The sequence below is a fragment of the Choristoneura fumiferana genome, chromosome Z (genome assembly GCF_025370935.1).
Source record: "Choristoneura fumiferana chromosome Z, NRCan_CFum_1, whole genome shotgun sequence".
In the NCBI taxonomy this organism is placed as follows: domain Eukaryota; kingdom Metazoa; phylum Arthropoda; class Insecta; order Lepidoptera; family Tortricidae; genus Choristoneura; species Choristoneura fumiferana.
The window spans coordinates 14434020-14449824 of NC_133472.1; the positions used below are offsets into that span (position 1 = coordinate 14434020).

Below are 15805 nucleotides of genomic sequence, written 5' to 3' on the forward strand. Positions count from 1 at the left end.
ATAAAAGTAAATAAAATCTTGTTGTACAGTAAAAGTCTTATATTCTTAGATATGGGCAATAAACGAAAATCATTTGGGATGAAAAAACACAGTACTGTTAACACAGTATGAGCTGCTTAGAAAAGGTTATTCATCATTATTAATTACCATTACTGTAAATCCAAGATAGAAATCTAGTTCCATAAATATATTTTTTTGTTAAATTCACTCCAAATCGGAATTAAAGTTACTGTAAAATTACTGTTTTTGGTTTTAAGATAGCATTTTTTTATCAGGTACTATACTACCATTAAAAGGTTATTTATCAATACTAATTCCCATTACTGTACATTCAGGATCAATAATAAATACGTTTTTGTGTTAAATTTAATCCAATTCGGATTTATGATAACATTACTTTCTTGATTTTAAGATTGCATTTATTTTCAGACGGAAAATAGAACAGGCTGAAATGTCGAATATATCTAATCATGAGATTTCTATAAGTCCCAATATGTAAAATGTATGACGCATTTTCAACTTTAAAAAAATTAGATTTTGCCACAATTTTATTCAGTAATAATACTTTTGTCTAGTTTGCACAGTATTTTATTAGGTACGTACCAAGTGAAATCATATAAAATGAAGATTAATGTTTATTAAACATTCCAGGATACTACTCAGTTTTGATAGACTGTCTCCGAACATGTACGATAGCTAATGAAATTCCTGTTACTAAAATGTCATTGGACTCCGTAGTCCATTAAATTAGACGCCTTACGCATTGTTAATAATCTACTCCCAGAGAAGTCGACTCCATCTGATCTAAGGACTCCATCTTAAAACCCTCGCTTCGCTCGGGAGTTAACGCACGACACCCTCGCTGCGCTCGGGAGTTAAATCTGGAGTCCTTCGTTACGCTCAGGATTCAATACCGTACCCGTGACATAATAAAGTGCTTTATCCCCGTAGTGTACAATCTACTAATAGTATTTTATGCAATTGTTACATAAAGAGGGGTCTTGAAACCATAGTGTGGGTTAACGATACCAGCGAAGTGAATATCGTTATAGCATCACACGAGTGTTTTAAGGCCTAATTATGTAAAATTTCATACAATATCTTATATACACGTACACATTATCGCCGAAATATATATATATATATATATATATATATCGGGGATTTCGGAATTGCTCGTTTAAAGATATTAGATGAAAATAATTATGAGCAATGATGATGAAATATTCATTTATTTACTAATTATTACGTGCCCTCACACAGTATACCATCATATGCGTAAGAAACATTGAAACTAAATATTTTGCGCGCACTGAAAAATTAAATTTTTATTGCCAGCTTTTTTTACTGACTGTAATTTTTATACGTTGTTGCCATCTAGGGCCAAAGTACTTGTCAAGACGAATCAAACGAGCCCAAAGTCGATGTGGTTATATAGATTTATTACAGAGTTCCTACGGCCACCTTCCAGCTCCATCATCAGATCAGGCTTCATAAATCATAATAATATACTGCATTGTCATTTGATTTACACACGTATGTAAAATTTTAACTTAATCTGAAAACGCATATTTAGTCAAGTTTAGCTTCCAAAATTTTATCCATACCTACTAATAACTAACATACTAACAGGGCAAGATAAGTAAAAAGCTTGTAAGTAATAAAATAAATTATTATGTTAAGGAATAAAAATATTTATATCGCAACAATTTTTTTCTTAATTTTACTACGACGGAAAATGTACAACGATCAAGATGTGTTTAATGTTTCGGCAACGCTCGCATCGTACGCACACAGCAAACCGTGGTTGTGTGCGGGCGAAACACGGGCCGTGGGACGGAGATCGCGCCAGTGACGAGTTGGGACAAAATGTTTGCGCGCTCTTAAGTAGTTAAGTTACTGTGAAGTTGTTAGCAAGTAGGCGAGGCGCACAGGTATTATTCGGTCCTGGGTTTTGCCACAGGTTCTCATAATAATTCCCTGAACTTTCTATTGTTTGAGACCGGTTATTGTCTTCTAGACAGGATGGATATTATTAAAGGCATGTAGTTAAGTGTGTACTCACTAAACTCGCTTAACTCATGTTACCAATATAACTTATCTTGTTCCGATAGCATTGTTTCGTTAACTTTGTTTCGCATATATTCATTATGGTTAAATAACTAACAGTAAAGCCACCAAACTATTCTCCTTATACGGTTTGGTAATTCATTAGTTAAATTAATTAAAAATAAACAGTGTTATTACGCTCTGATAGTAGTTGAACCACTACTGGGCATTTCATGGCTTGCCCCCTCCAATTGAGCTGCAACCCACCCCATTAGACACAAGATACATACTTGTTATTGCACATAAAAATAAAATACAAACAAATACTAATACACAGAAACGAGAGCAAAGGCGAGCTTATTCCTAAAAAGGGATCTCTTCCATGCTGCATGATTTTTATTTTAATAGATTAAGTATGAAACCCGGGTTAGTAAGTTATGCAATCTATCTACTTAGATACTTTTTCAAGTTTTCATTGATCTGAAACTGACTAGAGACGGAAAATGGCTATGTTTAATCAGGCTCTTGTTTTAGGATGCAAGATTAGACAAAGATGTTGGTGCTGAGTGCGCTGGTGCTGCTGATGGGCGCGCGCCTGGCGCTGGCCGCCAACTTCTGCTCCCTCCACAACATCCCGTCCAAGACGACCCACATGCAGTTCACCAAAGAACCCGTCCCTTTCGAATACGGCTTCCTGGGCCATTTCAAAAGTATTCATTGCTGCGTCAAAGGATATCGCAGCATCGAGTGGTAAGTACCTTTTATAGAAAGTTCTATCGTCTACTTCATAATACATATGTCTCGCAAAAAAGAGTAGAAATTAAAAAGTGGCAACACTGTAGTGTCATCCCTTTCAAAGCTTTCAAACCAAAAAACTTAAAAACTTTTTAATTTCTACTCTTTTTTGCCGGACTATAATTGGCCAACATTGCCGGCTGCTGCGTAAAGAAGTAGCAAGCGAGGTAAAAGTTTTAACTAACGTGAAAAGACAATATTAGAATGCAAAGCGATTTTTTCCCGATTTAATTTTAGTTACTACGGAAGTGTACTTACAAATGTTTTTGTGACCCCACATTGCTATAGATTTGTTCGATGAGTAATGACGTGTTTGTCTGGTTACGAGTAGAGCGCTGTGTGCGAGTAATTCTCGGAAGCGAGTCGACTGCGTACGGAGAAATAGTGAAACCGATAATAACCCGATATACCTATGTACTTAACCACGCTTCTGAGCTAAGGTCTGTATAGGTATTATAGACCAGACAATGCAGATTTGACCTGAAATTAAACAAAACAGTAGAAAGTATACTAGTATTTACTTACGTATTTTATAATACCGTCGTGGCTTTATGTCCAAACACACGAATTGTTTGGTTATTTATGGTACTGTTCTACAAAGTTGTACTTATGTTCAGTACCCTTAGTGTAAGTTTTCGGTTACAAAATACGTCTCGTTCGCGTTCGCGTTAAAATCTCAATTTATATGGAAACACGAACAGCGCCTCTAGCGGAACGTTTGCGATGTTCGTGTTTCCATATAAATTGAGATTTTAACGCGAACGCGAACGAGACGTATTTTGTAACCGAAAACTTACACTTAGGGCACAGGTTGTAGTGTCAAGGACTTTAATGCATAAGCCACCATGGATCCATTTCACTTTAAACGTCGTGACATCGCATTAATTGACAAGGGAAATCGTAATGCCTTTGTCTTTGAAAAGATTCCATGGTGGCTCATGAATAAAAGTCCTTGACTGTACGATAAATAGGTTAGATAACATAGATACGAGTGTGTATCTCCGATTATGTTATACAGACTGCGTCCGCGCAGAAATCGGCATAATAGTCATGTACGCAGATTAACGCTATTAAACGTTTATTATTATTAGAATATTTTAGACCAATATACAACGTGTTTTATGTATATCAGTTTTGTTAGTATATAACGAAAATCAATAATTCTTAGGTAATCTTAATTAGTAATTATCAACAAACCACTTTGAACCATTCCTACCTACAGACGGCAAGCAACTTAAGCATTCGGCGACGTAGGGGGGATAAGTTCGCGCATGAACTTAACTTCCCAAGAAACGTTAAATTTGCACCTGTGCATGCAAGGTCATTGTTCAAGACATTTACCGGCAACCGAACTTGTTTGCGCTGAGCTCTTGCATTTACTGTTGACTTAGTCGGATTGCAATTGTGAGCGCGATCTAGTCGCATGATCAAGTGCGTAGGTAGCAACTGGTGTGAGGGGGGAGCACAGCGAATTCTTAACGTCTAAATTGCTATAAACATTGTATTAACTTATAAACAAAGAAACGTCATATGTTCACAAAATAACTGAAAAACATGCTTCTCAACGCAGCGTCAGCACACACATTCACGTTTTGTCTTTTTTGCTACCGTTATGAAAGGCATACACTTGTCCTTTTCTTCGACGTCACGTTAGCATGATAACTACAGTGTTAGACATTTATGACAAATGGTAATAATTTCGGCTTACTTAGTTTCCTTCTGATATGTTATTCCGTGAGCGTTGTTTGTTTTTTTAAGTATTCGGACGCCATAAACTCTATTAGACGTAACTATTTCTTAAAAAGTTGACCATTTTCAGTTGTCCACTAATAAATAAAAAATATCCTGGCGCTATTTCAACACAAAAAATAAGTAATATTGTGTTGAAATATATACAAAACCTTGTGGTAAAGGAGATAAAAAGTCAGATAATCTTTATTGTTGGATCCAATAGAAAGTTTCGATGTAGTTACAAAATTACGATTTTATTCCTCACGTGATTTCGTGACGTTTTCCTGGCCTCAAGAAATTTTCGATGTTTTATGCAGTTTAAGTTTTATGATCTCGTCCTTAGTGCTAATAATTTCTTGACACAAAGATTTCTTGACAATTTCCTGACGGGACAACTTTTTGAGTAATAGGTACTCAACTGTCAAGCACAATTGAGAAGCCACAGCTCCACGAGCGCCTGTGCCTGTTCTACAGCATTGTTTCGGCAAACTATGGACATATCTACCTGTATTTATAACATCATAATATCATCTTACTAATCCTACTAATATTATAAATGTAAGTTTGTGAAGATGTTTGGATGTTTGTTACTCAATCACGTCTAAATCGCTTAACCGATTACAGAACTGGTAAGTATACAGATAGTTTGAGTCTCGGGGAAGGGCATAAGATAGTTTTTATCCCGGAAAATTGCATAGTTCCCGCGGTATAGCGATAAACAAATACCTACTACGCGGACGGAGTCGAGGGCAACTGCTAGTTGATTAATAATCAACAAAAAATAATGTTATAGTAGGTACTTTGAAATTATTACTTTTGCCCGCGAGTTCATCTGCGTTTCTCGAGATTTTGCATTATCCCGGGATAAAAAGTAGCCTATCGATTTGGCTTTCTCTTACCTGTGCTCTTACTGAAAGAATTTTTGAAATCGGTTTGGTAGTTCCAGAGATTTCCGCCCACATGCATGCAAAACAAACAAAGTTTATCTGTTTGTTGTATTACATCCTAGAGCGTAAAATGCTTTTTGTACTAGTGCTATTAGTTCATTTTCGCCCAATAAAACGTAGGTATCTTAGCTTTCGAAGATAACTTACCTGGGAACGTAATTTATATTTTGAATCTGAGCCGTCTTATGCCGGAGCCCTTGGGCCAACAAACACATTTCCAAAATAAACTTTAAATAAAACACAATATGGTTGAATTTTAAAATGAGAAAATTTCGAATTAGTTCCGTTTAATTTTAAAGGTGCGATGTATTTTCTTGTACCTACATAAGCGTGTGTGTGCGAATTGGCAGACTTATTTTTTCTCGGAAAGCAGATTAACTTTGTTTCCCGCTCTTTTAATACTTACGTTTCGCGGAACTGAATTTTGTTCCGCAAAATAAAGTAGGTACATACATAACTTATCGACTTCAACAGCAACTTCATCGAATCTTCTTCTATCTAACAAGCTTTACCTTTTATTGTGTTAGATTTGTCTTCTTATCATTAGGTATCTATCACACCGATCACACGAAAGAAAAAAATTAGAGCATTTCATGTTATTCCTAGAATAAATCCAATCACAAAATTCTAAGAATATTCGAGTATGACCGAATCGACCTACTGAGAAAATAAATAATCTACAAGGATCTTAATATATCCATGGCAAAACAACTATAACATCTGTAAAGGAAGAAACAAATTCGCGTGCCACAGTAGTACTTCTCATTGCAAATGTCTTATTGATATACGACACCATAATGAGTATTAGTGACACAAAAAATGAATGTATCTTAGAAATACCTGTGAAATTGACTGACAAATCGTTCCACAGATATAGGTACGCCAATTAGTTCCTTCGATACTGAAAATACTTAAATCTACATTCTGTTAGTGATACGAGTAATAAACACATAAACATTCATTCATTCGCGTGAGCCTGACTCACACGCTCTGCGATATAGAACTCTTTTGCCGTTGGGGCAAAGAATTATGTCATTATCCACTTGTTCCAACTTGTTATACAGCAAATCATCACGCACTTTATTTCGACATGAAACTTCTTAGAAGTGCAAACGGTTTACACCCTTACTGTAACGTTATCCAATAGGTACTTTGCATCGAATTGCATCATTAATAATTTAATTGCAAAATCCGAGAATCTAAGAGGTTGTTGCCGTGAACGACCGTGACTCACTCGCTAAGTCCGACAGCTGACTTATCAAATCATAGGCAGGGGAGACCGAGGAGAGTTGTGACAGAGGAGAGTAGTGACAGAGTCGATTTTATTGGAACTTATTAACTGCTAGCGAGCTCGCAATAGCGCGCGTTTGTAGTTCAAGTCTCGAGCTAGGAAACGCGTCTTGTTGCGAGCTTGCTAGCAGTTAATAAGTTACCAAAATCGACGTTGTCACTACTCTCCTCTTTCACAACTCTCCTCGGTCTCCCCTATTATTTGACTTGCAGCTTGTCACACGCAATCATTTCATTCCGGAGTTTCGTAGAACATTGTGTTATTTCTGTTGAGTTTGCCGTTCTAAAATTACGCGAATTTTGTTTCTAGATTCAATAGACGAACGTATTTTGCTTGCCTTTACGTCCGTCCCCAGTCCTCATCAACATTTTGTTACTATTTTCGAATTAAGTACCATAAGAAAGGTCGGGTGGGTTAATTATTCATGGGTTTTCTAGAACAACGAATCGCTCCCGAACGAAAGACTCCTGTCCGATGAATAACCATTATGTAATTTTGTTCGTTCATTACCTATGTCACGTTGATTATAAACTTTCCAGTAATGGCTTAGTAGCAATCATTAGGAATGCCGAACATTTAATAAATTTCACCGTAAGAAACCGTAATCAGTTCAATAAAAAAATGTAAGCTTATTAAATTACTATAAATAATTTTCAGGCCAAAAAAAATTATATTAATTAAAAAACAATTCAAATATAATTTAGAAAAATTAAGGGTGGCTTCAAGAGCTGGCTGGCTGGCTGGTGGCTTATGGTGGATTATTCTGCCAATGTTCACGTTGATTAAGACACGGAATATATTAGACTTGCCCTTGAACGGTAGAGATTATCATCATAAAACCCAGTTTAGGTGACAGATCTATTATTTTGGGTACAAATATATTATTGCTGGCCGTGACTTATTTTTAGAGGACAGATCTTATTATATTCAGGGTATAAAAAAAGTGATCAACCTATTATTTAAGTTACATATTTACATTAATCTGATGATTCATACTTATATACAGTTTTGATTAATATGGTGACTAATATATTTCTTAGGGATAGATACCTATTATAATTAGGGTATCGCAGTTTAGTGACAAATCTAAATTTAAGTGACAGAAAATATAGTTCTCTTTTTAATTAAATTAAACTACTAACTGTTCAACTAAGCACGAGTGTTTTTGATGTACCATCAGCCAAATGTGGTCTACCACCCTAAAGTTGATAATCGTTTGCATGTCATAAAACAATAATGCCAATAAACGTGTCTGTCAATTTGAAAGTTCGACTTTAGCAACATATTCATTTGATAGGAACTTGTTTAAAAATTGACAGACCACTTATTTGGCTGATGGTACTATATCTATGGGTACTTTAATTCTGACCCTTCAAAGCCCTAATTCTCGATAGTTTAGGGCGTGGGTGATGTCAGTTATTATTTTTATGATACAGGCTGAAAACACGTATTATTTCAGTTGAGGACTACCTATATGAAGCTTTAGCGTTCTTGGTAAATAAATAAATACCTAGGTACCTCTTTAACATGCGTAAAAACAAGGTAAAAACCAATAGTAATCTAACCACTTTTATAATAAATAGGTGTGTATGTTTTGTACTATATTAAACGACGTTTCACTTACAAAAACAATAACTTTAGAAATTATTTCTTGTGATAAGTACCTAATATTAGACTCAGTTACGGCTTAGCCACACCTGCATATTTTACTACTTGCGTTTGCGTATGATATTTAATACACACATTAAGAAAATTCATAACAAAAAATTGAACCGACTACAAAAAACAATGAAAATAATTTACTACCAGTCTGAATCACACACAAGCCAGCAGGAGTGAACCTATATTCGTCTACAATGTAGGTAATGTGCGTGTGCCTATATTGAAATGTTTAATACTGTCTAGGGATAAAAAATATATAATTTGCGCGTGACTGCACTATTTCGATTTACTAGTACTGTTACAATTGACATCATTTTTTTAACACCTGTAAATTACTACAGGAATCGAAAGAGTTTTGCCTCCTGAACATGGAAAAATATTTATTATAATTTATTTCTCCATATTTAATAAAATACAAAAAAATGAAAAAATATATCTGAATTTGCCAAAACTACCACAGAATAGATATGTTTCCTTTGCCTTTCTCACCAGAAAAAGGAGCTGTCATAATTTTGACAACGGCTACGTCAGATTTACGTGATCTTTTTTTTTAGTAGAGACTAGACAAAAGTAATGGATCTATTGTGTGGTAGTTTTGGAGTTATGCCCTTTTAGAATAAGCACATCTTATTGTTTTTAAATTAATTAATTAATAATCGTAGCGAAATTTTAAAAATATCAGCGTCTTTCTCTTTCCAAACAGAATACAGAGAACGAATCAAATTATAGTCTTAGAAATATGAAATCATGTCAATTGTACTATGATTGTCGCTTGCGTTTTCGTTTCTTCAATGGGTTGACAAAGCGGCATCGTGGCCAGGTACCCGGCCGGTATCTGCGGAGGTATCGCACGTCGCCGCGAACCTGTATTGTGCCGTTTCCCGGAAGGCTCTTTGTTCGCCGCCGCCAGTACCCCCCTCTATGTTTCATTTGTCCAGACTAGCTATAGAGCTGCTTTTGCGACGATGCTTTTAAAAATTTTACGAATGAAAAAGTATCGGCTCATTGCATAGAATTACTTTGCCAGTAACTCGCCTAGTATCCAATTATTTTTACCTAGAACAGATAACGTAACGACTAGGTACTCGTTACTCGGTACTCGTACTACCATAACCAATAGCCATCAAAATGGGTAACCATTTTATTGTTATTATTTAACAAATGGAGACATGTAAATGTGTTATGTATTATCTAAATTACATGATTTACAAAGCTAATAATCAAAAACAAACTAATCTAAACCAATATTGTGAATTTAGCTGTCTTGCTTCTCCATTAAATTCTTGATATATGTATCTTAATTTAAAATGGTGGCGATATCGATGGTATTTAATGAGGTAGCAATAAAATATAGGTATCTAACACAATATACAGACATCCCACTGCGGCTTTTGACAAAAAAACGGACATCTTGTCTCGACACGTTTGAACGACTGGATTTGTTGAACTGAATCGATTAATTTTAAAACTGTTCCTGTGTTTGCTTGTTGTGTATAAGTGTGGTGCATGTGTGTCGTGTGTGTGACGTGTTTGTACGTTATGCAGGTAGGAAAAGACTGTGATCGACTAATTAGTTGATGGCCTTATTTAATCCGTCTACAAAAAACGGTTTTGGTTTATTCAGAAAACCTGTTTAACTTAACTTATTTAACTTATTATTTTTATTTAACTGTAAACAATTTAACCATGAACGTTGTAACAGTAGGTACAAGTCTTGAAAAAAAAACGATCGGCAGTAGGTATCTACTCCATTCGTTTTTTTTTCCTTTCACTATTTACTATTAAGTGCAGCGCATAGGGCATAAGTTCACAGGACAATAAAGATCTGTGCCGTTTTTGGCTCGTGTCGGAGAGAACACTTAGTGCCGTGCCTGCAGGTGCTTGACAAGAAGGGCACAAACGTGTTACCGGCCTTAGAAAGGACAAAATACGGCCGTTAAGTTTTATCTAAATCCGATATTTGTTTTCTCCAGTATAGAAGAAAATCGACGCACCTAAAATTACCGTCAGCACCTACTGTTTAATCTAAGGACTCCTACCAATCCATTGTAACATCAATGTATAGATCTTTTCTGCGTTCATTTTGACAACGGTTATTTATTTGTATTTCGTCGAGACGCACTTAGAACATCGTTACTTCCACCTGATAATTGGACATCCAATTAGTAATTGACGCTTCTACATCAGAAGCGTATAAACACATTTATTTCGCTTTGTGTCGTGTTTACGTGGAATGCGAGGGATGAGGTTGCAAGACTCTTTTATGATCAGATTTTGAGAACTCCCGCAGGCTGGCGCGTGATCGCGTCCTGGCTCCGCCGCCGAATTCCATACAAATTAGTTGTAATCATGACCGCATCCTCCCCGTATTCTGATCACTTTGTTTCTCACGATCGATCGATCCTGTATCCTATAGAATGCTGATTCACGATACACGAAAATAATACAATGCCTATTCTGAAGTTAGCTTTTGGCATTTAGACACTGACGCGAATCTCTATAGTGTAGGTAGACCCAGACACTAGGTAGAAGTTCAAAATGAGTAGGCTGTATTCAAACAACGGAGTTGTGAAGTGGTTGTGAACTCAAAAATTATAGGTACTCATACAGTATTCAGTATTTATTTATTGCAACACCTTTTACAAAAAATATATAAAAAATGATGCCCTGTTGGGAAGTGGCAATTTTAGAATTAATTACATTAATTAACTTATACATAACATATTATGCTATTTTAACCTCATGTAATTTTTAGGAAGAGGTTTAAGGAATACTTATAAATTAACTTTATGTAAGGTATCTAAATAAACTATACATCACAGAATGAATAGATAATAGGACAAGTAATACTTAGTGCAATGAGATCATCTTTAATTACAATAATAATAACAGGATAACTATTTTTCTTTATTCTTCTAAATATTCATTTATACTGTAGTAACATTTCTGAGTTAAAAAATCCTTTAGTAGTCGTATAACTTTTTTATCTTTTGTTTCTGATTTTTTGGGTAGGTAATTTATTGTCTACTTTAATAATTTACAATACCTTGCCTAAATTTTTCTTTCGATTAAGTGTTTCATTTGTAATATTTAAAATTTGCATTTTAAAGTGGAATATTTTGCAAACAAATCACTGGATCGAAAAATCGTTTTAGCAACCCCCTAATAGTTTTAAAAGATCTATTCAACGATACCCCACACTACAAGGTTGGATGAGAAAAAAAAACACCCCCTCTTTACGTCTATGGGAGGTACTTTAAATTTTTTTTTTTTTTAATTTTTTAATGGACCATTTTGTCGGCATAGTTTACATATATATTCGTGCAAAATTACAGCTTTCTAGCATTGATATTCTCTGAGCAAAGCCGCGGACAGACAGACAGACATGGCGAAACTATAAGGGTTCCGTTTTTGCCATTTTGGCTACGGAACCCTAAAAAACTTATTGCACAAAAGGAAAATGAATGAGTAAACCTCAAAATCCTGCTGTATAACTAATTGACAAGATTTTATATTTCTAAGACTACAATTTAATTCGTTCTCTGTATTCGGTTTGGAAAGAGAAAGATGCTGATATTTTTAAAATTTCGCTACGATTTTTTTTTTTTAAGATGGGCTTATTCTAAAAGGGCATAACACCAAAACTACCACACAATAGATCCATTACTTTTGTCTAGTCTCTATTTAAAAAAAAAGATGACGTAAATCTGACGTAGACGTTGTCAAAATTATGGCAGCTCCTTTTTCTGGTAAAAAAGGCAAAGGAAACATATCTATTCTGTGGTAGTGTTGGCAAATTCAGGTATATTTTTTGTATTTTTTTAAATATGGAGAATTAAATTATAAAAAAAATATTCCCATGTTCAGGAGGCAAAACTCTTTAGATTCCTGTAGTAATTTACAGGTGTTATAAAAATTAAATCTTGTCAATTACACGACATGTTCTTGTGTGCGTGACCTCAACTCAGATGGCACACCTATACTACAATGTATGTCAAAACTCAAAATCGGATTGTATTATTCGTTTCTTTTAAAATTGTAAACGGTTTGCTCCACGCCGACGTTACACGGCTATCATGATAAATAAAAGCTCTCGCTGATATCTAGCTGAAAACTAAAAGCTGAAACCGGAGACGATATCAATATTTTGTCGAGCTCAGATAACCTTTAAACGCTACCAACATGCTAAGGTGGATTCTCACGTCGATGAGCTTACAAAATAAATATACCTTCTGTCTAAATAGAGGATGTTGACATGACATAGATCGTAGATCATGTACGCTTCACAAACTTTGGTATGTTCATTCTACGCTTCATTTATTTTTGATACGTTCAAACTTACAATTCGTTAGTTAAATCGCTACTTGTAGCACCTAATAAACATGATTATGGGGATCAGCAGAAAAAGAAACAAATTACGTAAATTAAAAATAGTACAAACTAACATTCTTTTACTTCTACCACGAAAGGCATAAGAAAACTCATGAATTTTAAAAATAAGGTTATACCCTATATTGCGACAAACATAATGAACATAGGTGACTTTTGCACGAGGGCGCTTTATTTTATTTATATTATAAAATTATCATTATTAGCTTTCTATTATTAGTGCTTTGCCTCTATAATCTCACAACACAAACTAAAAACCACAAAAAAGATACTGACAGCAAAATTCCCGGCGAACTGTAAAAAGTGAAGTTTTGTAAGATAGCCACGTTAGGTCTGTTTTTTGCAATTTTAATTAAAATCTTTGTCGCATTCCTCTTTAAACACTTTGAATTGAAGCTGGCTGGGATAAAATTCCCACAAAAAAATTCGTGTCATAGGTACTTGCTCAGGTTAGCTGCTGCAACCAGCGCCTCGTAGCGTGATACCGAACTCATTCCACCAAAAAAGTAAACGTAGTTAAATAATTGTTAATCATTATACAAAAAAACAACTTAAACCTATACCTACAAACTAAGGCTTAATCATCTAAACTATAAACTAATAAAACAAAAATAATAATTAACTATTAAAAAGTTTGCAATCTTTAATACATCTCCAGTGACACCGAGCGTAGTAAACTAATGGGCCACCGCTGCAGGTTGTACTCGTAGTAAGAGGAAATATGATATATAGGTATTATGATGGCTTATTGGGAGCTTCGTCGAATCCATAATGTTGTGTAGGTCTGCAAAATATTACACTTCGAGTTTTTCATGGCAAATCTACTGGGAACATTTGACATTATGTGAGACACGGGCAGACAATAATGAATGAACATAATGATTTCTTTGAAGTAGTACACATAACTACTTACTGAACGCAATGCAATTTTAGTCTACCCACGAATAATTCCCGAGTACCACAGTACCACACACGCATTGCGAATATGAAACTGAACATTAAATGGAGACAATGACCATTCGACGTTTCGATACCTATCACTAATCGGATCATTATCATTCATGCAACAATGGTCTTTGCAGTAGGTATTCGGGATGGTATTTATTGGTTCCGAGTTAGGAGAATTCTTGCCGCAATGTTTATGCTGCCAGTGCACGTTCTGCAATAAAATCCGTATTGTGATTTGTGAATATCAACATTTAGGTGTCCCCGCGGCCCACCTTCTGTCCGGCACAGCACTCGCCCACGTCTTTAAAACAAATATTTAATCATCTTTCCGAGACCTCCACTGAGACGCACTCTCGTTATTTATCTACTCGTACTTGTAGGTACAGGAGTGAAACGAATGTGGTCTGTATTTATGTTTCGTAGCTATATCAATCTACCAAGTCCAGTAAGATTAAAGAATTATTGATGTTTCATTTCATTAAGAATATGGAGAAAGTTAGTAAATCTTAATCATTGCCGATTTTTAACGACTTTGTAAATCGTTCGTTTATTTGATTTGACAGGACGAGCTGGGGGCCTACCATGATCTTTTCATAAACGATCCAAACGCAGAGCAGTTCAATTTAGGCAAATAAACTGAATCGTCGAAATTGGTACCACGACGTTTATTTCTCAGAGCTGAGTCTCAATGGTTTCACAAGTAAATGAAAGACCGATATTGTGTCTGGTCTGAAACTGAAACGCTAAGTCGCGAAAGGGATGCCGCTATATGCAAACCAAATATTGTATACTAAAACCTCTTTATTTTGGAAAACCATAACTCTATGTCATTTCGTGTTCTTAGCAACCGTTGTGTTGATTACAAATAAAATGTTTACGCTGTCACTAATCCACGACTCTCTTTTCTCACTGAAAAATTAGTTTTATCAATGAGGACTTAAGAAGCACAATGTCATGAGTACCTATATAAACTTAGAAAACTTGAATAAAAGTTTAAAAGTTCTTGAAATTTAAAAATATTCCAAGTAAAACCCTTAAAATTCCAAAAGAATTGACAGAATGAGTAACTTATACTGAATCGCTATATTTGACACTGAAGCGATTCAATTCCCACTCAAGTTAAGCGACACGGTACGAAAACCGCTTGAAGTGAGTGAATGAAAATGTCTGTATCGCTGTCGCTGAACCGTGCTTGAACTGAATCGCAAAAGTAACGTCGTGGTACGAAATAGCGATGCAGTTCAGTTTAGAGCCTAAACTGAATCGTATTAAGAGAGCGTGGTAGGCCCCCTGATCATTCATTTGAATTTAAATTTTACAGCTGAGTTCTTAAACTAGTGAGCAAAATGTTGATCAAAAATATATGAACACGACTCTTTAGTCTACGAGAAGATTCGTTATGGAGACTTCCGAATAATTCTCCCGCCTGTGAAACTTGACACATGATGAAAAACCAGCAGAGCAATTTTTCAGTAGAAGTTATAGTGCAAAATGTTAAAAGTTAAATTTGCGGTATCTGAAATCAAAAAATAATTGGATAATTTTACATATATATTCTAAGTAGTACATAGGTACGTATACAGAAAGAATTTCAGTCTGAGAAACTATTCGCAGAGAGCTATAAACGATTTTCATGTTTAGGTAAAAATACCTAACTTCTCGTAAGAAAATTTATTGGATTATTGTATATCTATAATCTTGTATTACCTATTTTCATCATGTGCCAAGTTTCATAGGCGGGAGAATTATTCGGGTTGCAAAAGCCTCGTTGGTCGAACTATCTATTGTTAACGGGCGTAGAAGGGTGTTCGATATTTTTAGTCAAATTTTTGCTCACATGCTTATGAACACGACTGTACATACACACATACTAAGCCTTAGGTATATTTATATGTATAGCATATTTATGAATTTGAGTACTTAAATATATAAAATTTGCTTTTGCCCTCGAGTTCGTCCGCACAAAGATAAAATGTATGGTAAACTCCCGTTC

The 15805-nt window shown here is 35.1% G+C and overlaps 1 protein-coding gene across 1 annotated transcript in view; it reads left to right on the top strand.

The window, feature by feature from the left end:
• The window catches only part of LOC141428649 (uncharacterized), a 46105-nt gene that overhangs the window by 5147 nt on the left and 25153 nt on the right, over nt 1–15805 (top strand). The window contains exon 2 of the mRNA XM_074088660.1: nt 2584–2799. Coding sequence (XP_073944761.1) covers nt 2603–2799 — 197 coding nt within the window. The 5' untranslated portion in view covers nt 2584–2602. The remainder of the gene's footprint in view (nt 1–2583; nt 2800–15805) is intronic.